Here is a 27448-nt window from a genome sequence, read left to right on the forward strand (position 1 = left end):
ATTTGTATAAAGCATAGAGAGAGGATAATTATTATAAAATACCATTTCTAAGTTTTTAAAAAAATATCAACAAGTTTAATCGACAATAAATATAATTACCACCGTTAAGGCACAGTTTTTTCATCTTCAATCAATTACTTAACAAATCGAACTACAGTAATGTCTATTTGTATTTTCAACTCCCATTTATATTAACATGAAATTAAACAACATAACACACAAATAATTAGTGAATTTATAACAAGAAAAAAAAATAATATACAGAGTGCAAAACTGTACTTGCGCGGAATGTAAAGTAAAAAACTAATAAATAATAAATACATCTACAAAATATATAGAAGTTCATGTTTCATTTTTTACTCCATGGTTATTTAAGTTACGCTTAAATAGTTAAATTCAGAAGCCAAAAATTAATAAAAACATTATATATATATAATATATTAAAGCGAGAGACAACAAATAAAAAAAATTAAACAAAATGTTTTAACGGCGATTCAATAAAAAAAGGAGAGGATTTATTTACATTATATAGAAAATAAATTGCATTCTTAATTTTCAATATTAATTGTTTAAGTAATTAAGGCGGGCTTATTGAGCATATATAAAATTTCACTCAAATTATTTTTACTTTTAAACGCAGCATTCACAGCTCTCATTCAGTTTAGTTTAATATTGTATAATATATCACGATTCCATTAATTAATAATCATTTGACATTCATCGACGTATTAGCTGGCAATGTGGCCGATCTTTGCTGTACATTCAGATACGATTTAAGTGATGATCTAGTTGACTCCCTAAGTAATAAAAATCATCAAAAGTACATTAAATGTTAAGATACAATTAAGATAATAAAGACTGTAAAGCACAACACAAAAGCTTACGCTCTGGGATACCCTGAACATGGTCAATTACAATGTAACTTACCTAGGTGAGACCTTGGCGGAATCTATGGCATTGGAATTGTTAGCTTTATAGCCGCATTTCTGAATCTTCTTACTAAGTCTATTAACCCAGTTCTTTTGCTCGTCGTTCGATGGCGCTAAGAGTAGCAATTCTTTGGCATACGTAGGATCACTATGCAGCTTGCATGGCGGCACATTGTCTTCTTTCCTTTCTAAATGTTCTTTATGCACTTTCACTCGACATCCTGTAACGCAGTTGAATATTCAATTTTAAAAGAATCACATATAATTTGTTTAATCTTACTTCGGCATTCCAAAGCTGGAGGTGGTTTGAACATGTGCCACATTGGCTTTGGGCACACCTCGCAAGTAGTCGGCATATGATATGAAATTTGCAAAAACTCGTGCCATTTATGTACTAATGGCACTTGCTTATCGTCGCCACGAATCGAACTTATATCCAAAGTATTTCCTTGCTCATCCGTTTTCCTCGATTCTCCTTCGCCAGCGTATAATAACTGGAAAATCCTAGGAATATCCTTTGAATCAGCACGAATCACGTCGCCCTGCGTAACGGATCTAACGTGAAACACTTTGCTAAAAACAGAAATCACCAATTATATCCAAATTAATAATTATTTCATTTCAATTTTTACCCTAAGTCAAGAACAATGACGGGATCCGAATTTTGCTTATCATTTTCCGAGTTATAGAAAATCACTTTCTTGCTGGACACAACGACATATTGCTTTTTCCAACCGTGACGCTTAATATTTTGTTTATTAGGAATGGAGAGCCAGCCTTCCAATCTAGCCGAATCCAAATTAATATCATCTCCTTCATTGTCAGCTGAACTTAAAGACGCAGTCTCGCTATTCAAAACAGACAACTTTTTCTGTAACTGCTCAATTTCTGAATCTTTACTAGCCATTTCCATTAGATATCTGTTGTTCAAAAGAACTTCAGCATCCAATTGATTCTAAAACAAAAATAATGATATAAATAAATCAATATTTAGAAAAAAACAGAGATCTTACATTTAACTCCTGTATATTCTTTTGATGCAATTGGCTATATTTCTCTTTCTCCAAAGTCAATTCCTGTTGCAGTTTCTTCAAATCCTTCTCCTTCCGTCTCAAATCCGAACTAGAAATTTTACTCTTGCCTTTTCCACTAGTGTTATCTTTTCTATTCATAATTTCATGTAGTTTGTTAACCGCTTGCTGCTTAAGTAAACTTTCTGTATCCAATCTTGCTCTAATCTTTTCTAGCTCCTCGCTGTTCGCCGTATTTTTATTCAATTCCTCCTGCAATTGTTTGATTTGTCTATTCAATTCATCCTTATCTTTTAAAAATTGATCATTTTGTTTTTTTAAGTCCGATTCTCGATCTTTAACATTATTAATCAAGATTTCCTTCGCATTCAGATCATTTCGGTGCTTCGCCAAAATATCTTTTAACTCCAACTCTTTCATTGTTTTCTCCTTTTCCAAATCTGCAACGGTCTCTTCAGCAATTGATCTGGCAAGTGCTTCGGAATCGGCACGAGCAATCGCAATTTGACATTGGTGTTTCAATGACATCCTTTCATCCTCAAACTCTTTATTCATTTTCATCTTTTCTTCTAGTTCTTCTTTCAATTCCACCGTTTGAGTTTTATACAACGTTGCAAAATATTGTTCAGTTTCCAACGAATCTTGAAGTTCTTTGATTTGCAATTGTTCCACAGACCAATCACGTTTAACTTTAAAGAGATCTTCTTCAATAGACTTTTTTGATTCCTGCAGCTGTGTAATGTCAATTAATATTTTAGATTCTTTCGCTTTCAGACGCGCTATTTCCGATAAAGTTTGTCCCAATTCAGATTGAATAATGGATTTCTTCTGTTGCTCTTGTTCAATCTGGCTATGTAAGGCTTTCACCTTTTCGATCTCTTGTCGATGTTCGCCTTCTAATTTTTGCAAGCGCTGCTGGATTTGTCTGTAATCGACGGACAGCATAGATATTTGTCGTTCTTTCTCCTGAGAATTTAGATCTGCTTTTTGTCTGGCATTCTTCTCCTCGTTTAATTTTGTTTGTAACGCTATAAAAATACAAATAGTTAATAACGGAAATATAAATCGGTGAAAACAAAATTGAAAAATAATTACCCAAATTAATTTTTTCCACGAGTACTAAACATATATATTTTTTTTATGAAAGTATTATTTATATTTCCTAAAGTTTAGATACAAAATATAAGAAAGACAACTCACCTTTCACAACTTCTAAATTCGCTTCTTCCTTATTCATAATTCTACTTTTTGTTGTTTCCTCGTGAGCTTTAACTTCTTGGTCATACCGATTTTGAGCTGCTTTCAATTCTAAACTTAAACTTGCACATTCCTTCTCCAGCGTTGAAACACGTTCGGTTACTTGCATATTGTCCAGGGATAGTTTTCCTTCTTTTTGGCGGCTTCTTTCCACTTCACCCAACAAGGACTGAACGCGATTTTCGAGTACAAGTTGCTGATCGGAAGCCTGCGATCTGGAACTTCTTTCCTGCGTTAGTTGTCCTTGCATGGAAGCAATTTCACTTTGCAAGTTAGCTTTCTGCATTTGCAAATTGTGAAGTACAGTTTGATATTCTCCGGCCATTTGATCTGAAGTATTCTTAGCCATCGTCAATTCGGCTGCCTGTTTCCGTAATCGCTGACAATTTTCACTTTCAACTTTGACTTTGTCTTGCAACTCTGCGATTTGTTTCTCCATCAAATTAATCTTGTCATTGTGTTGTTGATTGTTGTTCATTTCTCGCGTTCTTTTATTCATCTCTTCCTCTAGCTGTTCCTTCAGTTCGACTAGCATTTGTTCATTTTTCTTGCGAACTTCTATCTCAATCTCCAGTTTTCTCTGGACTTCTTTGTGGGCGTGTTTCGCTATCGTCAATTGTTTTTCGCAGTGCGAGACCTCATCTCGCATTTCATTTTCCCGTTGAGCTAATGTATCTAATTGAGTGATTAAAATTCGTTGTTTAGTTTCTAAGGCCGCGGTGTTGCTCTTCTCTTGTTCCAAGAGATTTTCCAATTTGCTTACTTGAGCACTAGAATCAACTACATGATTGCTGTCCACGTGGTCAGTGTTTGTGAGCAATTGATAGTCAGAATTATAAGTAAAACCAATAAAAGGTAAATGATTGCCAACAAAATTGCTAGGCGTAGGAAAAATTTCTTCAGGGCTTTCGTCTTTTTCATAATCATCAAAGTTACTAGTGTCATCGTCACCAGACAATTCTGGTACAACTGGTGGGACGGACTCACGGAGATTGTCAAATGTCCATTGGTCATTTATAAAGAATGGATGATTTTTTATTTCATCCACTTTATTTCTTCCTGTTAATGAAAGCAAATACATTAATTAATCAAATGATGCTAGAAAATAATGTAAATATAATTATCTTACCTAAACGTTTAGTTCTATCGCACAGTAATCCTTGTATTAAAGATTTTGCTTCTTTAGTAATTTCTATCTCAGGAGGGAAAGTCAAATTATTTTCATGGTACATAATTTTGTTGTACGTCCCCAATAAGCTATCCGCATAAAAGGGCGTTTCTCCAACCAACATTTCGTATACAAATATACCGACGGACCACCAATCGCATTCCCTTCCGTAAATACCTTTGCCGTGGCTTTGAAGAACTTCTGGTGAAATGTAATCCGGCGTACCGACTACGTTATTAGATCTGACCAAACCATCTTCATCCATCCTCATACAAGTACCAAAATCCGCTAATTTCAAATGCCCATACTTATCTAACAACATGTTATCAGGCTTAACATCCCTATGCACAAACCCCATGGTATGTATAACGTCCAGAGCAAGAACAACTTCCATTGTATAAAATTTCGCCCACTTCTCTGGAATTTCGTAATTCGACATCAAATTAACAATATCGCCACCGGGCATATAATCCATGACCATGTACAAGTTTTTAGCATCCTGGAAGGCAAAATGCAAGCGCACGATCCATTCTGAACTGGCGTGTGCCATAATATGTCTTTCTTCCCAGAAGAATGCAGAATCCGACCGTTTGATCAAATCCGCTTTGCTCAATCTTTTCATCGCGTAGACCTGCCGCGTAAACTTGTGCCTCACCAGTTGTACTTTACCGAATGCACCTCTTCCAATCACCTTAATATGTTCATAATCATCCGTTTTCATACGCAACTTTATAATATCAGATGCAAACGAATCATCTGCAAATAAGAAAAGCAATTAATCATTGTTCATTTTTGGTAGTGATTTGATTAATTACATCGATTTGTGTAAACTTCTACGTTCTTTAATTTCTTTACGGACGGATGATCGCAGTCGGTGCATAGGGCTTGCACCGTATCTAAAAGCGAATCGATGTTTCCTATACTTCTTGGATCCTGTATGCGGTCCTCTAACGCCCGGAGACGCCTCTCCCTATCCTCATCAATCACCTTCTCCATCTTCCGAACGGAATTATGATTATTGTGCATCGAATCTCACGAAAATGAACTAAAACATAAATATATTTACATATAATAGAACATTGATTTTTTGTCAAAAATGCAGTTTTTTTTCTACTTGTTATGAGATTTCAGATTATTAACTATTCAAATTAATCATAAGCTAGTTTTATATTTTACGAGTTAACACATTAATAACAGAATCCCATTGATAGTTTTAGTATTAGATAACATTACTATTTATCTATTAAAATAGTAAATAAAAATATATTAATCTTATAAAATTAAATTTAAAAGTAGATTACAATTAGATTCAGGCAAAACATTATATGTGATATCTGCATTTACAATACAAATGTGCTTACAACAGAAAGTGAACTCAAATGATAATACAATTATATAAGGATTGCTGAGATAATCCTATTAAAAATTTCAATCTTATGAAAAATACAATTATAGATGTACATACCATTTTAAAATTGGATTATATTGCACACTTTATGCGAACCAAAGTTAAAATTAAACATCACACTTTTATGTAAAAAAAAATAAGGATGAATAATCAGTCAGTAATAAATAATAATAAATTCTAGTCAGTTTCACAGTCAGAAACTTTCCCCAGACATTTCGAAATGCATACATTATATATTAAATAAGTCAGACAATGAAGAATACACTTAATTAGTTGTTTGTAAGTGCTATGTATTGTGTATATTATCAGCAATGCTATGATATCATACCATGAACTTGTATGTATACAAAACTTTGATTAACACTAAATTCTTGGCTAGATACAAAAAGGAAAACTAACCTCGGCATTCCTGTTTCCTGAAGCAGTTAGTGTTTCACGACACGCCAGTTCCCGTTGTCACAGTCACATCCGAAACGCACAATACATTATTCTCTACTCGATAATAAACTCAACACTAAATAAATTTTCTTCCTTATATTATTTACTTATGGCACTACGAACGGCCATTTTACTTTTGAGTCAATTGTGTGCACTTGCTTAACTTAAACTCAAAATTACAGATCTCTATAATATTTTAAAAACCAGATGGAGCTGTACAAATTTTAAACCTACTTAAAGTAATAATTATTATTTGTTGCTGTTTTCATTATATATTTTACAAAAAAATATAAATCTTTATGCGTTACTTGCATTATTCATTTATGTTATTTAATAACGGAAAAAATTAATTTTGTTTGTTATGTTCAAATGGATCAGTGGGAGGGAAAGAGAAATTTGTATTTACTATTTACCCTCCAAAACTGGTAATACAGTTGGAGACATTATACCAAGTTACCACTAGTTGTCAATTAAAGTAATAATTGTTATTAAACAATTAGAGAACGTAAAATGAGTTTGTAGTTACTAGTAAGTGGAAAATAATATTTTTGTTCAGTGCAATATTCAATACACGTGTGATAGTCATAACATAACCTGCAACATTGAAGCATGGATTCAAAATATGACTTGCTTGGATCTAAGAGTGTGAAGAAGTTTCATCTAAGTCCAAAGCCAAAACCAATTATATTTAATTCCAAAAATGGACCTTCTTCTCCAAAGAAAATTAAGTTCAATAATACCAAATTTGAAACAAATTCTCTATCTGTTACCAATGGAAAGAGTAAAATTGATATCCAGGAACAGAAGAAGAAGTTGCCTGTTTTCCAAAAGAGAGCACAACTGTTGAATTTGATTCAAAAACATGATACCTTAATTATTCTCGGAGAAACAGGTAGTGGAAAAACAACTCAGATTCCACAATTTATCCATTCTGCTCGTTTACAAAATAATGGACGAATTGGAATTACCCAGCCTAGACGTGTTGCAGCTGTTAGTGTTGCTATAAGAGTTGCTCAAGAAATGGGAAACACAGTATGTACATTTAAATCAATCATTATTTTTTTCATTAATCTATTTGTTATTTGTAGTTAGGTGTTGGTGAGATTGTTGGGTATACAGTAAGATTTGAAGATGTCACTTCGAAACGCACTAAAATTAAATACTTGACTGATGGAATGTTGCTCAGGGAAGCAATTGCAGATAAATTGCTGATGGATTATACTGTATTAATCTTGGATGAAGCACATGAAAGGACCATACATACTGATGTATTATTTGGCATTGTGAAAGATGCTCAAAAAAATAGAAAAGAAAAGAAATTGACTCCTCTCAAGGTAATAATAATGGAAGTGTTACTCTTGAAAAATATTATATTTTCTCTTTCTTATTAGGTGTTATTGATGTCTGCAACCATGGATGTTGACCATTTCTCAAAATATTTTAATAATTGCCAAGCAGTTTATTTGGAAGGCAGAACATATCCTGTAAATGTATTTTACACAAAGACCACTCATGAAGATTACCAGACAGCTTGTATTGCAACGTTCTTCAAAATCCATAGGGAGGCTCCGGCCAAGTGCGTTTTTCACTATTCAAATTTGTATCATTTTTATAACATTCTTATTATTCCAGTCATGACGTTCTTATGTTTTTAACTGGCCAAGAGGAAATTGAAGCTGTCGCGCATCAAATAAAAATTCTGGCTAAGGATCCTGACGTCGAAGGTCCTCCAATAAAGGTGTGCACTTTGTATGCATCTCAACCAAGCACTCAGCAAATGACTGTGTTTCAACCAGCTGGTCCTAACACGAGAAAATTAATAATAAGTACAAATGTCGCTGAAACTAGTGTAACAATAAGTGGAATTAAATATGTAATTGACAGTGGAATGGTTAAAGCCAGGTAGTTTTATCGTTAAATTGTTTAAAATAAATATATAATTTGTTTTATTTTAGGACGTTCCATCCTTCTACTGGTTTGGATTTATTGAAAATTCAAAGGACGTCGCAGGAGCAAGCTTGGCAGAGAACAGGAAGAGCAGGACGCGAAGCGGAAGGCTCGTGCTATCGCATTTACACGAAGGCTCAATTTGAAATGATGCAGAAAACAACAACACCTGAAATTCAGCGAGCAAACTTAGCAACTGTAGCGATTCAATTGCTGGCGCTTGGAATTCATGCTATGCGTTTTGACTTCATGGATAAACCCCCAAAAGATGCCGTCCGTGCAGCGTTTGAACAACTAAAGAGGCTCGAAGCTATCAACGACATTGATAAGTCTGATTTAACACCTCTGGGTAAAAATATGGCGCAATTTCCTTTGGATCCGAGATTCAGTAAAGTGTTACTATCTGCTCAAAATTATGGCTGTTTAGAAGAGGCTTTGACTATTGTCGCTCTGATGAGTGGCGAGTCGATATTTTTGAATCCACCGTCGAAAAGGGAACAAGCTCAAACTTCGAGACAGAAATATTGTTCTGCTCTTGGAGATCATATAACACTCTTAAATATATACAGAGAATTTAATAATATTAGTCAAAATAATAAAAGGAGCTGGTGCCGGGATAATTATATTCACATGAGAAACATCCTTTACGCACGTGAAGTACGTACACAATTGGCCGACGTGTGCAGAAGATGCGAGATACCTGTATCTAGTTGCGGCAGCAATATGGATCAAGTTAGGAAATGTTTACTAACAGGGTTGTTCACTAATATAGCAGAAATTCACAAAGATAAACAATATATTACAGTGAGTATTATACGTACATATTGCTTGGAAAAATTATAATTTTTTCATTTTTCTAGTTGGATAAACGGCAAGTAGTTACTATTCATCCCAGTTCAGTATTGCATGGCCAATTGCCTCCTTTGCTGCTATTCACAGAAGTTGTGCAAACTACTAAATGCTATTTACGAGGTATATCTACGATAGAAAGGGAATGGTTGGATGAGATAGTTCCTAATTATATTAGATCACATAATATCAGGTCTAAAGATTAATTTGTTTTTATAAAACAATTATACTCATCATCTTGTAAGTATTGTTAATAATTAATGTTAAATAATTAATTCGTTATCAATGTTAAATATTATTAAATATACTATTTTATATAATGGCCATAAATTATTATTTCCAAACGATATTTTCTTCAATTTTGTAAACTAATAATTGTAATCAATGTAATTATTTTTATATATCTATAAAATTATTAACAAATATAAATTATACATGGAAACGCTACCAATTATATTTGACTTACAATTTATTAATTTTTTTGTATCTACAGTGTTTCTGATCTAACAAATTTATTGACAAGTTTCGACATTTTCTAATGGCTGTTCCATGGTGCCAGTTTCTCCACATCCAAATCTTTTAAAGTCAACAACTTCCACACCATTCTCTTCTAAGATTTCCTTCACACTGAAATTTTCGTCGTGTAAATATTCTTGATAAATTAAACACGTCTCATCTTCAACATTCTTTTCTGGTATATCAGATGAACATCCAACTTTTTTGGGGTCTAGTCCAACAACGTGCTGACACAATTTTTTTCCTAACTCGTCCAAATTGACTTCCTTATCAATATTTTGTTTCAATGCAATTACCCCTCCAAATCTGCCCATCAGTGTTTCAGTTCCATTATTTCCAGCTGGATGTGCATATGAGGATAAATGCACATTGTCATCTACTTTAAAACACATTGCTCTTTTCAAAACAGCGTTTTCTCCAACAGTTCCAATCATTAAAGCCAAGTGGTCTGACAATGATTTACCATCATTGGTTTTTAAGTCCTTCAGCTGTTCAGTGTCAAAACATACCTGTAATATATGGAAAATACATTAAATGAACTGTATTTGCTATACAAGAATAATTACTTTAACAATTCTATCCCCCTGAGGTTTGGGTGCATGCTGAATACAAGTATTAGCAACATTGTGTACCATATTTTGGAAATGCTCATTACGTGCAACAAAATCGGTTTCACAGTTTACTTCTACTAATGCTGCTGTGTTGTTCTTAATCAAAACTCCTACTAATCCTTGAGTGGCTTGTCTGCCTTGTAATTTTGTTGCTTTGGACCAGCCTAAGCTTTGAGCTTGCTGCTTCAACCATTCTTCAGCCTGAAACAATGTAAATTCATTTCACTGTATGCTATTCATTTATTAACTCACTTTAGTCAAGTCATTGTTGTGTAATTCCAGTGCTTTTTTGCAGTTGGAGAATGTGTAGCCAGTTTTCTTACGTAAGGTAGCCAGCATGGATTTTTCCACATTAAATAGTGAGAAAGATGTATGGAGTTTCCGAACAAAGTATTTGCCAATCATCTGCAGAAGAATAACATTAATTATTATCAATTACCATATAGAAAATTTGATGTTACTGTACAAATGGTGATGGAAAACTTCTGTTACCATGGAAAATAAATAAATATATGAAATGGGGGGTGAATTTGATGTTTGAGTGAGGTATTGATTGAATTTGTACACATCAAGTAGAGTTCTCTTTACAAGTGCTGTTTTATAAACTATTTCATGGACATTTATTGAGGTTTGTTATATAAAATTACCTTTAAATTGCTTAGAATTTCGGGTTTAAATGTAGATAACCTCAAAATTAGTTAACACGATTATGTAGTGCATATATCTACGTGACGTCAGGCGAAAGTTAATGGTTTTCAAATTCAAATTTTTGCAACATTTAATAATCAAATATATACAATTTTGTTAATTTATTATCTTCTAAATATGATTTGTGCTTTAATTTATTATTTAGATTTTAACATTTACATTACTTTTCAAAGATTGAGTCTTTGTTTGAAATATTTAAAAGATAAAAGAAACGATTTACACATGAAACTAATTAATTACTTAACAGTTTGTTTCCAATAAAAGTTTGTACGATGTCTTCAAGAGATGTTGAAAAAGAACGACTTTTTAAGAAGATTGCTGAGAAAAGAGTACAGCTTGAAGCAAAGGGATATATTCCGCCACGGAAAAAACGATATCCATTACCAGAAGACTTCAATGTGGCTGGAAGACCTCTATTCTCTTTACCACCGGAAATCATTAAACCAATTTATGCATCAGCTCACCCAACATACAAGAAGAAGTTGGCGGAGCAAAAGCGTAAAGGTACTTTGTTTTCGGTCGTCGGTTTACAAATTATTCATATAAATACCATCTTTCAGCTGAGGAACAAGCTAAGAAAATGTATTCCTACACCGAATTACGGAAACAGAGGGAAGAGTTTCGCAATCGTTTAGTGAAATTGATCACTGGCAAAGATGTGCTCTCGGAAAATAAACATTGCATAACCAGAACGGAAAACGAGACATTGCGATACTATTATTACATTCGTCACGGAGTTGACGATACATACGTAGCTCCATTGGAAGATTGCATTCTGCAAAGAGTAATAAATCTTAATATTTATGTTTATTTTCATTTTCATTTTATCATTTGTGTTCGTTTGAGCAGATTCTGAGGTTGCTTCATAAGAAACTTAAGATGTGGAAGGAACCGCTAGATCAGGCTATAAAAGACATGAACGATGATTACATTTTGGCAATGAAGAAATCAATTGTAGATTTTGTTCTGAAAGATGCAAATTTAGAAATTGCGAATGTTGATGAATTTGCATCCCCCGAGAAAATCGAAGCGGCAAGTCACAGCGTGGAATGGAAACCAAATTATGATGCAACTAGGGCAAAAATATCGAAAATAATTATTTCCATTAATCCATGCATTTGTGCTTTGAACGATCTATGGCATTCCAAGTTTAAGTAATTAAGGACTTTTCTTTTCAAAACGATTTACTTATATTATTATTTTTTTAAAGCGATTTTCGATTGGTTGATACTAAACTCTTAAGACAAAAAAATAAAGCGTATGAACTTATCGACTACAATTGGACCGTGAGCGAACATATTAAGCACGGAAAGCAAGTTCTAATAGATGAATATTATCAGTCTGTAGCTGAAATTTTATTAAATGGCGCAAAGAGGAATAAAATTCCATCATTAAGTAGAGTGAAGGCGACAAAACGGTTTTATAAAGCTATAAATATAATTATGACGCACCACTTACAAATACTTTGCTTTAAATCTCTTTACGATTATGTGGATTATATTACCGACGTTAGAGTAAGTACATGAACAAGAAATTCTAGATTCAATTAAAATTGTCATTTAGTTAAAAAATAGAGGATTCGAGATCAATCTCGTCCAAAAAGTCACAATATTGGCGTTCGAACCACCCTTCAAACACTTTCGAGAAGCAATCACTAAAGTGATTGACGATATATGCGAAGCTGTAATGATATTTCCTAGAATCGAACCAGGGCCAACAATTAAACCAATCATTCTTGACGATGAACTGGAAGAATTTCAAGAAATGGATCATCTCACTGTCAGTCAAGTATATTAATAAAATTTCTTAAAAAAAACAGAAAATGTTTTAGCCGTTAATACCAGAGGAATTAATCATCGGGTATAAGATAAAATTAAAAGATTTCTTGGACGAACAAAGAATAGGACCAGAATTACGAGTCCAGGATTTCGATGATTACATGCCACTGGTGAATGGCGATGTAAGGATAAAAAACTTGAAAGAAATTCATTTCATATAATTAATAAATGGTTACAGCTAGAGAACGAAGTAGACACATTTCTAACTGATGATCACACTTTTGAAGAATACTGTGAGAAAATTGAGAGTCTCAAAAGTATAGCTGATGAGATCCCTCTCACCATTGAATATATATCTACTATTGGTATGTATGATATGCTTAGGTTCACTTTGGTTGAAGATTTAGTCGAAGCTGCATTGATTCTGCGTGAAAAGTTAACAAAAAGATTAACCGATGATTATCAACTGGTTTGTAAAAGGTATAATGTAATTAGATTATTATTTTAACTAAAATTTTTTATTCATATTTAGTTATTTGTTTGAAAATTATATAAATAATTGATTTGAATATAATTTATATTTTAGTTTAGGAGAAGAATATCAGAATATCATTGATACTGCCTTAACCGTCCCTACTAACACTGCAGAACTGATGAAACTAATTCAATATGTTCATAATGTAGAAAATGTCGTTTTAACTGAAATGGAAGATCGTTTGAGAGACGTTATGAAGTATGTGGTGTATCTTTCAGATCACACTGTATGCACTCCAGTTGAGATGAAACAAAACAACAATACTTTTTGGTTGTACGTAAATAATGAGCTATTTTCAAGATAATATGCTAAAAAGTACATTCGTTTTAGCTATTTGAGAATTGTGCGAACTTTAGATGATTACAATGAAATAGTCGATACCAAAATTCTAGAGTTCCAAGGAGCTTTGCAAGCGAAGATTGACAAATTCATTCAGAACTTGGATATTTATGGAAACATGGTCAGTGAATTGCAATATAATGGAGATATCGAGTTGCTTCCAAAATATCACAAGAAGGCGACGCAATTAGATAACAGATTAATCGCAGCGATGGAGAAGATAGATATAATAAATGAAGAAGAAGCTGCGTACAAATTTGAACTCTCACAATATCCGCAAAGGAAAATAGTTCATGACAAATTGCGACCATACAAACTGCTTTATGATAATGCAATGGAATATCTGAGAAAACACAGTTTGTGGATGAATTCGAAAATCGGTTCATTCGATCCGGAAGACGTCGACACGGAAACTAGTCAATTTTACAGATCAATATATAAATTAGAAAAAGTTTTTGCCGACAGACCTCTAACCGAGCAGCTAGCAAATACGGTTAGTTTAAGAAAATGAAAGAAATGAGAAATATCTAATAATATATGTTTGAATTTAGGTTCGAATTCAAATAGAACGTTTCAAGGAATTTTTGCCTATCATACAAACACTTGGAAATCCTGGAATGAAAGAAAGACATTGGGAAAACATATCGGAAATCATTGGATTCCCTATAGTGGTTGACGATGATTTAACATTGGGAAAGATATTGGATTATGGTTTGGAAGAGTATTTGGATAAATTTGAAGCCGTTTCTGAAGCGGCCACCAAAGAAAATAATTTGGAGAGGAATTTGATTAAGATGGTCAAGGAATGGCAAGACGTTGAATTCTCTGTTTTGATTTACAGGTAAAAGGGTTGTTTATTTTTTAAATAGATTTTACTAAAATTAATTATTTTTTAGGGATACTGGAACATTTATTATTTCTGCAATAGACGAAATACAATTACTTTTGGATGATCATATTGTTAAAACGCAAACCATGAAGAATTCACCATATATTAAGCCATTTGAAGAAGAAATACTGTAAGTTTAATTTATTTATACAAATCAATTATAATAGAATATAACATTTTAGCGCATGGCAAGCTAAATTAGAATTACTTCAAGAAATTATGGATGATTGGTTGAAAGTGCAAGGCACTTGGATGTATTTGGAACCGATCTTTTCATCTCCTGATATCCAACAGCAAATGCCAGAGGAAGGACGAAGATTTACTGCCGTTGACAAGGTAAGAATGTATTAATATAAAAAAAAAATAATACTCAATATTCAATACTATTAGATTTGGAGAGAGATAATGGGAATAGTATATGAATTTCCAAGAGTTATGGACGTTGTTTGCATTGATAAAATGTCTGAGCAGCTGAAAAAGTGCAACAACTTATTGGACATGATTCAAAAAGGTCTCAACGATTATTTGGAAAAGAAACGTTTATATTTTCCTCGATTCTTCTTCTTGTCGAATGACGAACTTTTGGAAATCCTTTCCGAAACTAAAGATCCCACAAGGTTTGAAAATATGATTAGTATTATTATCATTTCCTTATGTATCTTTTATTTAATTTTCTAGAGTGCAGCCTCATCTTAAAAAATGTTTCGAGGGAATTGCTAGACTTGAATTTACAGAGGAACTGGATGTTACAATGATGAAATCTAGCGAAGGGGAGGAAGTTTTATTAGAAGATGTTATTCATACGGTGTTAGCGAGAGGTCAAGTAGAAAAGTGGCTTTTAGAACTCGAGACCGATATGTTGAAATCCGTCCATAAGACAGTTCAGCAAGCGATTGATGATTATCCGCAAAGGCCGAGAGATCGATGGGTTTTAATTTGGCCAGGGCAGACGGTAATCTCTCTGCAATTGTATTATGCAACTCTGCATTGTATACATATAACTCGTTTCAGATACAAGCTGTAGCTTGCACCTTCTGGACCTCTGAAGTACATGCTGCTATACAAGTGAGCGTTGATGCCATGAAACATTATTTAAAAAAATGTAACAAGCAAATCTCCAAAGTTGTTGATCTTGTCCGTGGAAATTTAAGTTCACAGAATCGAATAACATTAGGTACGAATATTTTTTTTTAACTACAATCTAATTTTACATTAATTTAAAGGAGCACTCGTTGTGTTGGATGTACATGCAAGAGATGTACTTATCGAATTAATAGGTTTGAAAGTGGGAAACACGAACGATTTCCAATGGCTTAGTCAGATTCGATATTATTGGGAGCATAATGAGTTAATCACATCCATGATAAATTCAACGTTGAAATATGGTTACGAGTATTTGGGAAACATTGCTAGATTAGTTATTACACCGCTAACAGATCGATGCTTTCGAACACTATTTGGTGCACTTCATTTGCATTTAGGTTTATTTGTAGATTAATAATATTAACATCATTTAAACATATTGATTACATTTAAGGAGGAGCACCGGAAGGCCCTGCTGGAACTGGAAAAACTGAAACAACGAAAGATTTAGCAAAGGCTGTTGCGAAACAATGCGTCGTATTCAATTGTTCAGATGGACTGGACTACATTGCTCTGGGGAAATTCTTTAAAGTAATCGTATTTCGGTATTCAATTGTATTTTAATTTCCCAATATTTTAGGGTTTAGCTTCATGCGGAGCTTGGTCGTGTTTCGATGAGTTTAACCGAATCGACTTGGAAGTCTTATCTGTTGTTGCTCAACAAATTCTTACTATACAAAGAGGCATAAATTCAGGAAACAAGACTTTAATATTTGAAGGCACCGAGTTAAGTTTAGATCCAAGTTGTGCCGTTTTCATTACCATGAATCCCGGTTATGCTGGTAGATCAGAATTACCGGATAATCTTAAAGTAACTAAAATATATAATGTTATTCATCGTATTATACTGAATGCTTATCTTTGTATTACAGGCGCTATTTAGGTCAGTGGCAATGATGGTACCGGATTATGCTTTAATTTCAGAGATTGAGTTATATTCGTATGGATTTTTGGATGCTAAACCAATGGCCGTGAAAATAGTAGCAACATATAGATTATGCTCTGAACAGTTATCATCACAGTGCCATTACGACTATGGTAAATAACAATATTTTTATAGAAATAATGGTGGTTGATGTTGTATTTAATATTAGGTATGAGAGCAGTAAAATCTGTATTAAGAGCTGCAGGTACGCTAAAGTTGCGTTATCCTAAAGAAAAAGAGGACATTTTAATATTAAGATCTATCAAAGATGTTAATTTGGCGAAATTTCTTGTCCACGACGTGCCACTCTTTCAGGTATAACAGTTATTTTTTCTAAAATATTATTTTTTTTACTATTTATATTTTAGGGTATTACTTCGGATTTGTTTCCTGGTGTCAATTTGCCAGAGCCCGATTATGTAATATTAAATAAAGCCATTCAAGATACATGCGACGAACAAAATTTACAAAACACTGATTTCTTTTTGGAAAAAGTCCAACAGTTGTATGAAATGATTATAGTCAGACATGGATTAATGTTGGTGGGATTACCGTTTGGTGGTAAAACTTGCAGTTATAGAGTTTTAGCAGATGCACTAGGATTGGTACAAGAAAGAGTAAGATTTTTTTTAAATGTGGGTTTTAAGATTTTAATATTCTATATAATATATGTAGGGTGGAATGAATGAACATAAAGCTATATATACTGTGATGAATCCAAAATCAATTACGATGGGTCAATTGTACGGCCAATTTGATCCAGTTTCACACGAATGGTCAGATGGAGTTCTGGCTGTTAGCTACAGACAATTTGCAATGTCGACAACAGATGAAAGGTAATTTTTAATGTAGAAGAGGAAATAAATGAAATTGCTTAATAATCTTTAATAGAAAATGGTTAATTTTTGATGGTCCCGTCGATGCTATTTGGATTGAAAATATGAACACCGTGTTAGACGATAATAAAAAACTGTGTTTGATGTCTGGAGAAATCATACAATTAGCTCCAACGACTAATTTAATATTTGAACCTATGGATTTAGAAGTTGCTTCTCCAGCTACCGTATATCAATTGTATAAATATAGAAAAAATATATATATATAATATGTTTTTTTAGGTTTCGAGATGTGGTATGATATATTTAGAACCGTTGTCTTTAGGTTGGGAGCCTTTATTAAAGTCTTGGATTAATGCATTGCCTCCGGCTTTGGAAGATTTTCAAAATTTAGTTTATAACTTATTTATAAGATTTATTGGTCCAATTTTATGGTTAATTAGACAAGGCGGTGTTTCTGTAATGTCTTAATGTACTTAGCACATAATGTATTTATTGCTTTATACTATTTTTTATTAGGAAATGGCTACGACGTCGGATTCAAATTTATTACAAAGCACTATGAATCTATTTGATTGTTTTATGGATGATTTTTATGATGAGAAATTTATGGAGAATACAAATGATCTGGACACGAGAGCTCAACTCGAAGGCTCCTTTTTCTTTTCGTGCATCTGGGGAATGGGAGCAACTTTGTATGCCGAAAGTAGACACAAATTCAATGCACTATTCCGTGGATTGTTGGACAGGGATTTTCCCAAGTCAACTATTGAAAATTTGAAAATTCCTTTTGATATACCAAAACCGGAAAAACCGTATATATTCACGATTCCAGTTGGTGAAACTGTTTTCGATTATAGATATATTAAAGAGGTTTGATTAATCAATTACTGATGGTAATATGTTGTGTTCATTCAAGCGGTTTTAGGGTAAAGGTAAATGGAAATTATGGTCTGATGAACTCATGTCTATGCCACCTATTCCCAGAGATATTCCCGTTAATCAAATTATTGTTCCAACTATTGAAACAATTAGGAATATCGCTGTAATGCAATTGCTTGTTCTACATCAAAAAGCTCTAATGTTCATTGGACCAACTGGCACAGGGAAATCCGTTTATGTTTACGTAAAACTTATTATCTTATCTTATTATGAAAACTGAAATCATTGATATCTTATTTTAGGATTTTTTACTGAAAAAGAATGATAATAATATTTACAAGCCAATGTTTTTAAATTTTTCCGCTCAAACTTCGGCGAATCAGACCCAGGATATTATTATGAGCAAACTGGATAAACGGCGCAAAGGTACTTACAACAATTCTTATTTTATTAACGCCCTCGGCAAATATAAAGTGGTTTTCATTAAAAATATTGTATCTTCTAGGTGTTTATGGACCACCTGTTGGTAAAAAGAGCGTCATATTTGTTGATGATGTTAGTATGCCATTGAAAGAGACTTATGGCGCACAACCGCCTATTGAATTGTTAAGACAGTGGTTTGATCATAAAATTTGGTACGATCGTAAAGATATTGTACCAATGAGACTTATTGACATACAGGTATAATTTGTGTTATCATATTTTTAAATCATATAAATTACATGTTTTTTATTTTTATTTTTATTACAGTTCATCTGCGCAATGGGACCGCCGGGTGATGGTCGTAATACAGTCACACCTCGATTTGCAAGGCATTTTAATCATGTTTGTATTGATGAGTTTCAAGATGAAGTAATGGTTATGGTCTTCAGTAAAATAATGCTGTGGCATCTGGATACTAGGTATTTACACATTTCATACAATGAAAGACTTAATGAAAAACTTATTATTATTATATTAGAGGATTTTCCAAAGACTTTGATCCATGCATAGAACAAATTGTTTTAGCTACGTTAGATATATACAAGCTGAGTCGTGTTAATTTGCTACCCACTCCAGCTAAATCACATTACCTATTTAACTTGCGTGATTTTTCCAGAGTTATTCAGGTATAAAGATATATAATATATATTGTATAATTATCAATCAGAACTTTTATCTTGAAGGGCGTTTTATTGTCTGTACCTGAGACAACTGAAGATATGGTAGCAATTAAACGACTTTGGGTGCACGAAATTTTAAGAGTTTATTGCGACCGCTTGATTGATGATACCGATAAGTCTTGGTTGTTCAATACTTTACATGAAGTTTCCTTAAATAGATTGGACGAGAATTTAAACAAAATGTTCCATAGGCTGATGACAAAAACATCTACTAGAGTAAGTATCTTATGTACAAAAGCTGTTTCAATATATGTCTTTACAATAGATTGGAGAAACTGAATTAAGACATCTGGTTTACTGCGACTTTGCTAATCCAAAAGCAGATCAGAGATTCTACATAGAAGTCTTAGATTTAGAATTTTTGAGGGAGATAGTTGAAGGATATCTCAAAGAATTTAATAACATGTCTAAAAAACCTATGAATCTGGTGCTATTTCGGTAAAATACATTAGTAAATACAATATATATTTATAATACATGATTAAAAATTTTAGATTTGCTATTGAACATCTATCGAAAATCTGCAGAATAGTAAAGCAGCCTAGAAATCATGCGTTATTGGTCGGAGTCGGAGGTTCGGGAAGGCAATCCTTAACACGTTTGGCCGCACATATCTCCGAATATGAGCTTTTCCAAGTAGAATTAACACGACAATATGGTGCATACGAGTGGCACGAAGATATTAAACTCATTTTAAGAAAAGCTAGCGCTACGGATCAGCATGGAATATTCCTTTTTACAGATACACAGGTGCTAATCAAAAAGAAATTTATAATTTAATGAATATTAATGAGTTATATATAGATCAAAGAAGAATCGTTTTTGGAAGATTTAAGTAATTTGCTGAATTCTGGAGAAATACCCAATTTGTTTCCGATGGAAGATCGCGTAGAAATTTGTGAGAAGATGAGACAATTAGATAGACAGCGGGATAAATCCATGCAAACTGATGGCAGTCCTGTGGCGTTATTTAACTATTTTGTTCAAATAATTAGGGAACAATTACATGTGACGTTAGCTATGTCTCCAATTGGAGATAGTTTTAGGAACAGAATTAGAAAATTCCCAGCCATTGTCAACTGCTGTACAATAGATTGGTTTCAGGTGTTTATATCTAAAAGTAAATTATGCTACATATTTCATATTAATCATAATTTAAGCCGTGGCCTGCGGATGCTTTGCTAGCTGTTGCTACCAGATTTCTTGATGAAGTGGATTTAACTACACATGAAAGTAAGGTTTGCATAGATATGTGTCAAATATTCCATACGTCCACGGAAAGACTCTCCGAAGAATTCTGCAAACGCTTACGAAGGAAAACGTATGTGACTCCAACATCATATTTGGAGTTAATAAGTACTTTTAAGACATTCCTCGACAAAAAGCGCAAGTAATGAATATTGGTATTAGTTTTTTATTTTGATGCTAATCATTCTTTTAAGTGAGGTTTTAACTGGAAAGAAGCGTTACGAGATTGGTTTGGAAAAATTGGAAAATGCAGGAGCTGAAATCTCAGTAATGCAAGCTAGTTTAGAAGCGTTGCAGCCTGCTTTGGTAGCAGCTGCAGCGACTGTTGCTAAAACTTTGGGTGAGGTCGAGGTGGAATCAGCAGAGGCGGCTATTGTAGAGAAAAATGTTATGGTTGATGAAGAACTGGCAAATGAACAGGTTAGTAAATACATTGAATGTTTCTGATAGATAGTTAACAATGGTATTTTAGGCTCAAGCTGCTCAAGCTATTAAAGAAGAATGTGATGCAAATTTAGCGGAGGCGCTTCCAATTTTAGAAGCCGCGATGGCAGCTTTAAATACTTTAACTACAGCTGATATTGCTATTATAAAGACTATGAAGAATCCTCCGAAAGGTATAAAATTGGTTATGGAAGCTATTTGTATATTAAAGGTGACATTTAAATGATATGTAAAACAATATATATATATTTAAATTTATTTAATTCAAGGACGTAAAAGCAGATAAAGTCCCTGCTCCAAGTGGAATTGGAACAGTGGAAGACTATTGGGGACCATCGAAAAAAGTATTAAGTGATATCAGATTCTTGGAAAGTCTATTAATGTTTGATAAAGATAATATACCACCAAAAATAATGCAAAAGTTAAACGATAAGATTTTGCACGATGAAAATTTTGATCCGGAGAAGATAAAATATGTTTCGACTGCCGCCGAGGGTCTATGCAAGTGGACTATAGCCATTGCGAAGTACGATAAAGTGGCAAAAATTGTGGCTCCAAAGAAAATTGCCTTGGCAGCTGCAGAATCTGCATATCAAGTGGCTATGTCGAATTTGGTGATAAAAAGAGCACAACTTCAAGAGGCTCGAGATCGTGTCGCAAAACTCGAAGCTATTTTGGAATCCGAAAAGAAAAAATTTCAGATGCTCAGTGATGAAGCCAATCTGTGTTCTTTGAAATTACAAAGAGCGCAGGAACTTATTGGTGGATTAGGAGGTGAAAAAACTAGATGGAGCGCAACCGCCAAAGCACTGGGCGAAAGATATTTCATGCTTACTGGTATTTAATATGGTTCCATTTATAATATAAATAATATTTAATTATCATTTAGGTGACATTTTGATAAGCTCGGCAGTTGTGGCCTATTTAGGGCCATTTACAATGCTCTTCCGAGTGAATCAAATAGAAGAATGGGTGGCCCAGTTAACAGCTTACAATGTAATTTGCTCACAAGATTTCCAACTCACAGCTGTTTTGGGGGAAGCAGTTGTTATAAGGCAGTGGAATATTTACGGCTTACCGTCGGACTCGTATAGCATAGATAACGGAATTATTATAAAGTAAAAAATAATTATATATCTAATAATTCAATATACTACATTTTAATCATGACAGGAATGCACGAAGATGGGCTCTAATGATTGATCCCCAAGGGCAAGCCAATAAGTGGGTTAAAAATATGGAGAAAATGTTAAATCTAGCAATTATTAGGCTAAATCAAACGGATTACATTAGGGTTTTAGAAAATGCCATACAATTCGGACAACCAGTATTTAGCAAAACTTATAAACTCTTCTCTTTTAAAAAATATAATATTTTAGGTACTTTTAGAAAATATTGGAGAAGAATTGGATGCAATTTTGGAGCCGGTTTTGGGACAGCAAACATTTAAACAGGGCGGCGCCCTGTGCCTTAAATTGGGCGATGCGGTAATTGAATTTAACAATGATTTTCGTTTATACATAACTACGAAATTGAGAAATCCGCACTATTTACCGGAGGTAGCTGTAAAAGTGACATTAGTGAATTTTATGATTACTACTGTGGGGCTACAAGATCAACTTTTGGGAATTACTGTTGCTAAAGAAAGGCCTGATCTAGAAAGTGAAAAAAATCAATTGATTATTCAAGGCGCAGAAAATAAAAGATTGCTGAAGGAAATTGAAGATAAAATTTTGGAAATACTCAGTACGTCTGAAGGAAACATCTTGGAAGATGAAACCGCTGTGCAAATATTAAGTTCGTCTAAAGTTTTATCAAATGACATTGCGGCCAAACAAGAAGCTGCTGAAATCACAGAGAAGCAAATAGATATAGCTCGTTTGGAGTATACACCAATAGCAATACACTCAACTATATTATTTTTCACTATAGGTATATTTTAAATAATGTGATTTATTATATTGATTACTTCAATGATATTGTTTTAGCTGAATTGGCAAACATCGATCCCATGTACCAATATTCACTAGTTTGGTTCATGAATCTGTTTCAATCTGCAATTGATAATACGGAAGTGGTGGATGAAGTTGTCAAGCGTTTAGAGATTTTAGAAACATATTTCACTTACTCGTTGTACGTAAACATTTGTAGGAGTTTATTTGAAAAAGTAAGATATCTGTGTATTATTGTATTCTATTTGTTATTATTTTTTATTTTATTAGGATAAACTTTTATTCTCTTTGTTATTAACGATAAACCTAAAGAAGAGCAAAAACGAAATTGATATAGGTGAATGGATGTTTTTGTTGACCGGTGGTGTTGGTTTGGATAATCCAAACGAAAATCCATCGACCTGGTTGATTTCCAGCGGTTGGGATGAACTGTGCAGACTTGATGAGTTTCCTGCTTTTAAGTTGTTTTCGATTCGGTTGTATTTCGAATTGAAAACTAACAATTAACTATGTTTTAGGGGAATTCGACTTAGTTTCGCCAAACACATGAGTGAGTGGCGTCAATTGTTCGACGCGGTGGAACCGCATAATCACGAGCTACCGGATCCCTGGAACTTTAAACTAAATATTTTTCAGAAATTGTTAACTTTACGCTGTATTAGACCTGATAAAATCGTCCCGGCTGTTCAGAACTTTGTTCTCTGTGAGTAATTTTATATATTACAGTTTATTTTCTTATTAAATGGGATTTTTTAAAATTTCGTTTACAGCTGAATTGGGGAGACAATACATTGAACCGCCACCATTTGATTTGCCTTCCTCTTATACTGATTCTCATTGCTGCATTCCATTAATTTTTATCTTAACACCTGGCGCCGATCCGACTGCAGTTTTATTAAAGTTTGCCGATGATCAAGGGTACGGAATCTCCCGTTTATTTTCTTTATCGTTGGGACAAGGGCAAGGGCCGATTGCAGTGCGTATGATTGACGACGGAGTGAAAAATGGAAATTGGGTCGTTCTGCAAAATTGCCACCTGGCAAAAAGTTTTATGCCGACGTTGGAACGGGTGAGAATATTCCATTACATGTAAGTTTTCGATACCATGAAAATGTAATTATGTTAATTTAGATATGTGAGGGATTTTCGGTGGATACCACTCATCCCGATTTTCGGCTGTGGCTTACGTCTTACCCTGCAGAGCATTTTCCCGTTTTGGTATTACAGAACGGCGTTAAGATGACTAACGAACCGCCGAAAGGATTAAGGGCGAACATAATTCGATCTTATTTGAGTGATCCTTTATCGAATCCTGAGTGGTTCGAAAGCTGCAAGCAGGGTGACAATTTTAAAAGACTTTTGTATGGACTTTGCTTTTTCCATGCGTTGGTGCAAGAGCGGCGAAAGTTTGGCGCTCTCGGTTGGAATATTCCATACGAATTCAATGAGACTGATCTCAGGATTAGTGTTATGCAGCTGCACATGTTTCTAGATGAATATGATGTTGGATTAATTAAATGTTTTTAATACCGTTATATAAACTCTGCTGATTTTAGGATGTACAATTTGATGCATTGCGCTATTTGACCGGAGAATGTAATTACGGCGGTAGAGTCACCGATGATTGGGACAGAAGGACATTAATAACAATACTAAATCAGTTTTATTGCAAGGAAATAGTGGAAGATGAAAAATACGATTTCGATCCGAGCGGTAAATAGTTCATAGTTCGATAGATTTCTAATTAAGAGATATTTATTTATTTTCTGCTTAGGTCATTACTACTGCCCCAATGAAAAGGATTACGAGAACTTTATCAGTTATACCAAATCGTTACCTCTAATAACGCAGCCATCAGTTTTCGGTATGAACGAGAATGCTGACATTATGAAAGACCAACAAGAAACTAATTTGTTATTCTCCAATACTTTATTAACGCAGGTATTTATTTATAATCAGAATATTACTAAACTTACATCACCTCAAATACTTATTAACACATTCAAATTAAATTGCATACATTATTAGGACCGTTGGGTAAGATTTAAATTAAGTACTTCAATAATATTGATTAATCTATATTTAATTTATTTTTAATAATGCACGTTGTAAATAGGATATCATTAAACGGGAGGTTAGTAAATTGTAAATAACAATATTCAATATTTTTATGGTTTTTTTTGTTATTAAATTGCAAATCCAGGCATTGCTTAGAGTAAGTAACAAATAATGGTTTGATTCCATGAATTCAATATACTTCATTAGACATGGTTATTAAGTTAAATTAGGCTGGTATTTGTATTAATAAAGTTTATGTTAGGATACTCAAGCTACTGGTGGATCTACAAAAACCGCAGATCAAGTTGTGCAGGAAGTAGCCGAGGATATTTTAAACAAACTACCACCGGCTTTTAGCAGAGATAAAGTCATGCAAAAGTACCCAACATCGTATTCGCAAAGCATGAATACAGTTTTGGTGCAAGAAATGGGACGATTCAATAATCTTTTGAATGTGATTAGAGTAAGTTTACATAATGTGAAGAAAGCCATCAAAGGTAAATAATATAACTTGCTAAGAGATAATCCGTTTTAAATAAACTTTGCGTAAGGTCTGATTGTTTTGTCCGTGGAAATCGAGGAGGTTTTTACAAGTATTATGCTCGGTAAAATACCAAATATGTGGGCTAAAAAATCGTATCCTTCATTGAAGCCTTTGGGAAGTTACGTGAACGACTTCTTAGCGAGATTGGCGTTTCTTCAGGTAATAATTCATATAAATGTATTAACTGTAATTTATTTAGATTGATTGGGTATTATATGATCAACAGAAATGGTTTGACGAAGGTCCGCCAGAAACATATTGGGTATCCGGATTTTTCTTCACGCAAGCTTTCTTAACTGGCGCTCAACAAAACTACGCAAGAAAATATACAATACCCATCGATTTACTAGTTTTTGATTACGAGGTTCGAACATTACGTAGGTCATTGATTTAATAGAATAATATTGAATATTTTTTAGGTGCGAAAAGAGGATTTTTTGAATTATTCCCCGGACGATGGTGTGTTCATTTACGGTTTGTTTTTGGACGGAGCTCGTTGGAATAAAGAGAACATGGCTTTGGGCGAGTCTTTGCCGAAAGTATTATATGACACAGTTCCATATGTATGAATCAAAATAATATTTATTTAATATTTCTTATATCTAATTTAAAATTTAGATATGGTTAAAACCAATGAAGAAGGTCGATCTTGTTGCGCGCCAAACGTATCTCTGTCCAGTTTACAAGACATCTGAAAGGAGAGGAATTTTATCGACGACTGGACATTCCACCAATTTTGTTATAGCCATGACCTTACCAACGCTGCATCCTCAAAAACATTGGGTCATGAGGGGAGTTGCAATGCTTTGTCAATTGTCTCAGTAATACTATTTGAAATGTAATAAATCTGTGAAAAATAAAAGAAACTTTGAGATTGAAATTACTATAGAAACCCTTTTCAAACATCAAACAGTGTTGACAGCGTTTGCAATAACGTTTCATCGATTATACAAAACTTTACAAGTATGTGTAGTACGTGCAGTATATAAAGGACATAGTGATGGCTGCTGCGAGGAAGAGAGAAAAGGAAAGAATTTTGAAAAAGATTGCTGAAACCGAGGCTCGTTTAGATAAGAATTACCAGACGAGCAGGGTTAAAGTTCCTCGTCTTGTATTACCAGACGAATACAAAGCGCACGTCAATCCATCTTTTACTTTACCTCCGGAGTTTTTGCGACCAACTCAAAAGCAGTTGGCGGAAAAAAAGCGCAAAGGTATATTACTCACTTATTTATCGCGAATAATAGTTTCTTAATTACTCAATTCGCAGAGGAATTCACATTGCAGCATAAAACTTTTACGCAGCTGAGGGAAGGAAAAGAGGAATTTAGAAAGCACTTGGTCGATGTTATCAATTTTAAAGAAGATGACGAACCTTCGACAATTTCAGGCAGCTCGACATCAAGCTCATCAATTCGAGAGAATGTGAATTGTATTAGACGTTATAATTATTACGTAAACCACGGATCTGATACAATACACGTGGCACCTTTGGAGCAAACCATTTTGCATAAGGCAATAATATAGCTGTTTTCAAATTACTTTAATATTTTAACAATTCTCTTAGGTTTTATTTCTCGTACCACTAAAATTGAGACAATGGAGAGACATTTTGGCTACGGCCATCGAAAACATGAAGGAAGATTACATAACGGCTATCAAGAGGTCAATCGTCGAATTTGTTATGTCAGATCCAGCCGTCTCGTCAATATCATCAGTGGAATTCGATACGAAGGAAAGAAAGGAAATTGAAATATACACAATATTGTGGAGGGAGTATTTCATTGAAACCAGAGCAAAAATATTACGGAGATTGCATATTGTTAATCCTTGCATTCATGCTCTCATCA

The 27448-nt window shown here is 33.7% G+C and overlaps 4 protein-coding genes across 8 annotated transcripts; 2 read left to right on the forward strand and 2 right to left on the reverse strand.

The window, feature by feature from the left end:
* Positions 1-586: 586 nt before the first annotated feature.
* On the reverse strand, positions 587-6363 carry LOC108557646 (rho-associated protein kinase 1). 2 transcript variants are annotated; one of them, XM_017914247.1, is made up of 10 exons: positions 6193-6363; positions 5201-5430; positions 4347-5141; positions 3161-4276; positions 3056-3079; positions 1943-2988; positions 1562-1884; positions 1210-1502; positions 928-1150; positions 587-797 (listed from the first exon to the last, which is right to left on the reverse strand). In XM_017914247.1, exons 2-10 carry the CDS (start codon positions 5409-5411, stop codon positions 707-709), a joined length of 4122 nt encoding a protein of 1373 aa, XP_017769736.1. In that variant the 5' UTR covers positions 5412-5430; positions 6193-6363; the 3' UTR covers positions 587-706. The 2 variants fall into 2 exon arrangements, with proteins under 2 accessions (XP_017769736.1, XP_017769737.1); XM_017914248.1 differs by lacking the exon at positions 3056-3079.
* Positions 6364-6584: 221 nt separating this feature from the next.
* Positions 6585-9280, forward strand: LOC108557648 (putative ATP-dependent RNA helicase DHX33). The gene is made up of 6 exons (XM_017914250.1): positions 6585-7263; positions 7320-7565; positions 7623-7807; positions 7864-8133; positions 8187-8982; positions 9039-9280. The coding sequence occupies exons 1-6, from the start codon at positions 6841-6843 to the stop codon at positions 9231-9233; spliced, it is 2115 nt and encodes a 704-aa protein (XP_017769739.1). The 5' UTR covers positions 6585-6840; the 3' UTR covers positions 9234-9280.
* Positions 9281-9493: 213 nt separating this feature from the next.
* Positions 9494-11434, reverse strand: LOC108557649 (elongation factor Ts, mitochondrial). 4 transcript variants are annotated; one of them, XM_017914251.1, is made up of 4 exons: positions 11413-11434; positions 10407-10559; positions 10110-10355; positions 9494-10052 (listed from the first exon to the last, which is right to left on the reverse strand). In XM_017914251.1, the coding sequence occupies exons 1-4, from the start codon at positions 11413-11415 to the stop codon at positions 9540-9542; spliced, it is 915 nt and encodes a 304-aa protein (XP_017769740.1). In that variant the 5' UTR covers positions 11416-11434; the 3' UTR covers positions 9494-9539. The 4 variants fall into 4 exon arrangements, with proteins under 4 accessions (XP_017769740.1, XP_017769742.1, XP_017769741.1 ...); XM_017914253.1 differs by lacking the exon at positions 11413-11434 and adding an exon at positions 11108-11183; XM_017914252.1 differs by lacking the exon at positions 11413-11434 and adding an exon at positions 10802-10890.
* A 1641-nt stretch (positions 11435-13075) lies between these two features.
* Positions 13076-26423, forward strand: LOC108557647 (dynein heavy chain 7, axonemal-like). The gene is made up of 47 exons (XM_017914249.1): positions 13076-13120; positions 13227-13448; positions 13506-14007; positions 14066-14355; positions 14411-14533; positions 14586-14739; positions 14794-15020; positions 15082-15355; positions 15415-15577; positions 15627-15884; positions 15941-16077; positions 16127-16357; positions 16419-16584; positions 16641-16786; positions 16840-17088; positions 17147-17307; positions 17363-17534; positions 17590-17766; positions 17827-18180; positions 18236-18433; positions 18492-18615; positions 18695-18870; positions 18940-19091; positions 19151-19298; positions 19356-19568; positions 19618-19790; positions 19847-20102; positions 20157-20456; positions 20513-20742; positions 20795-21020; positions 21073-21255; positions 21314-21881; positions 21934-22162; positions 22218-22371; positions 22424-22976; positions 23033-23211; positions 23267-23457; positions 23515-23699; positions 23767-24065; positions 24128-24499; positions 24553-24709; positions 24771-24937; positions 25317-25551; positions 25606-25757; positions 25825-25962; positions 26018-26161; positions 26217-26423. Exons 2-47 carry the CDS (start codon positions 13294-13296, stop codon positions 26421-26423), a joined length of 10248 nt encoding a protein of 3415 aa, XP_017769738.1. The 5' UTR covers positions 13076-13120; positions 13227-13293.
* The last annotated feature ends 1025 nt before the right edge of the window (positions 26424-27448 follow it).

Source organism: Nicrophorus vespilloides, unplaced genomic scaffold (assembly GCF_001412225.1).
Source record: "Nicrophorus vespilloides isolate i.1.1-1 unplaced genomic scaffold, Nicve_v1.0, whole genome shotgun sequence".
NCBI lineage: Eukaryota > Metazoa > Arthropoda > Insecta > Coleoptera > Silphidae > Nicrophorus > Nicrophorus vespilloides.

Bases quoted from the DNA above. Each gene is read 5' to 3' on its own strand.
- LOC108557649 (XM_017914251.1), bottom strand. The intron at 10,356-10,406 runs GTGAGTTAATAA...ACATTGTTTCAG, and splicing joins ACAACAATGACTTGACTAAA to GCTGAAGAATGGTTGAAGCA. The intron at 10,053-10,109 runs GTAATTATTCTT...CATATATTACAG, and splicing joins AGGGGGATAGAATTGTTAAA to GTATGTTTTGACACTGAACA.
- LOC108557648 (XM_017914250.1), top strand. From the start codon at position 6,841: ATGGATTCAAAATATGACTTGCTTGGATCTAAGAGTGTGAAGAAGTTT. The intron at 7,566-7,622 runs GTAATAATAATG...CTTTCTTATTAG, and splicing joins AGAAATTGACTCCTCTCAAG to GTGTTATTGATGTCTGCAAC. The intron at 7,808-7,863 runs GTGCGTTTTTCA...TTATTATTCCAG, and splicing joins CATAGGGAGGCTCCGGCCAA to TCATGACGTTCTTATGTTTT.
- LOC108557647 (XM_017914249.1), top strand. From the start codon at position 13,294: ATGAAACTAATTCAATATGTTCATAATGTAGAAAATGTCGTTTTAACT. The intron at 15,021-15,081 runs GTTTGAAAATAT...TTAATTTTCTAG, and splicing joins GAAACTAAAGATCCCACAAG to AGTGCAGCCTCATCTTAAAA. The intron at 19,569-19,617 runs GTAAGTATCTTA...TCTTTACAATAG, and splicing joins TGACAAAAACATCTACTAGA to ATTGGAGAAACTGAATTAAG.
- LOC108557646 (XM_017914247.1), bottom strand. From the start codon at position 5,411: ATGCACAATAATCATAATTCCGTTCGGAAGATGGAGAAGGTGATTGAT. The intron at 5,142-5,200 runs GTAATTAATCAA...TCTTATTTGCAG, and splicing joins AGAAGTTTACACAAATCGAT to ATGATTCGTTTGCATCTGAT. The intron at 3,080-3,160 runs GTGAGTTGTCTT...ATATATGTTTAG, and splicing joins GAATTTAGAAGTTGTGAAAG to TACTCGTGGAAAAAATTAAT.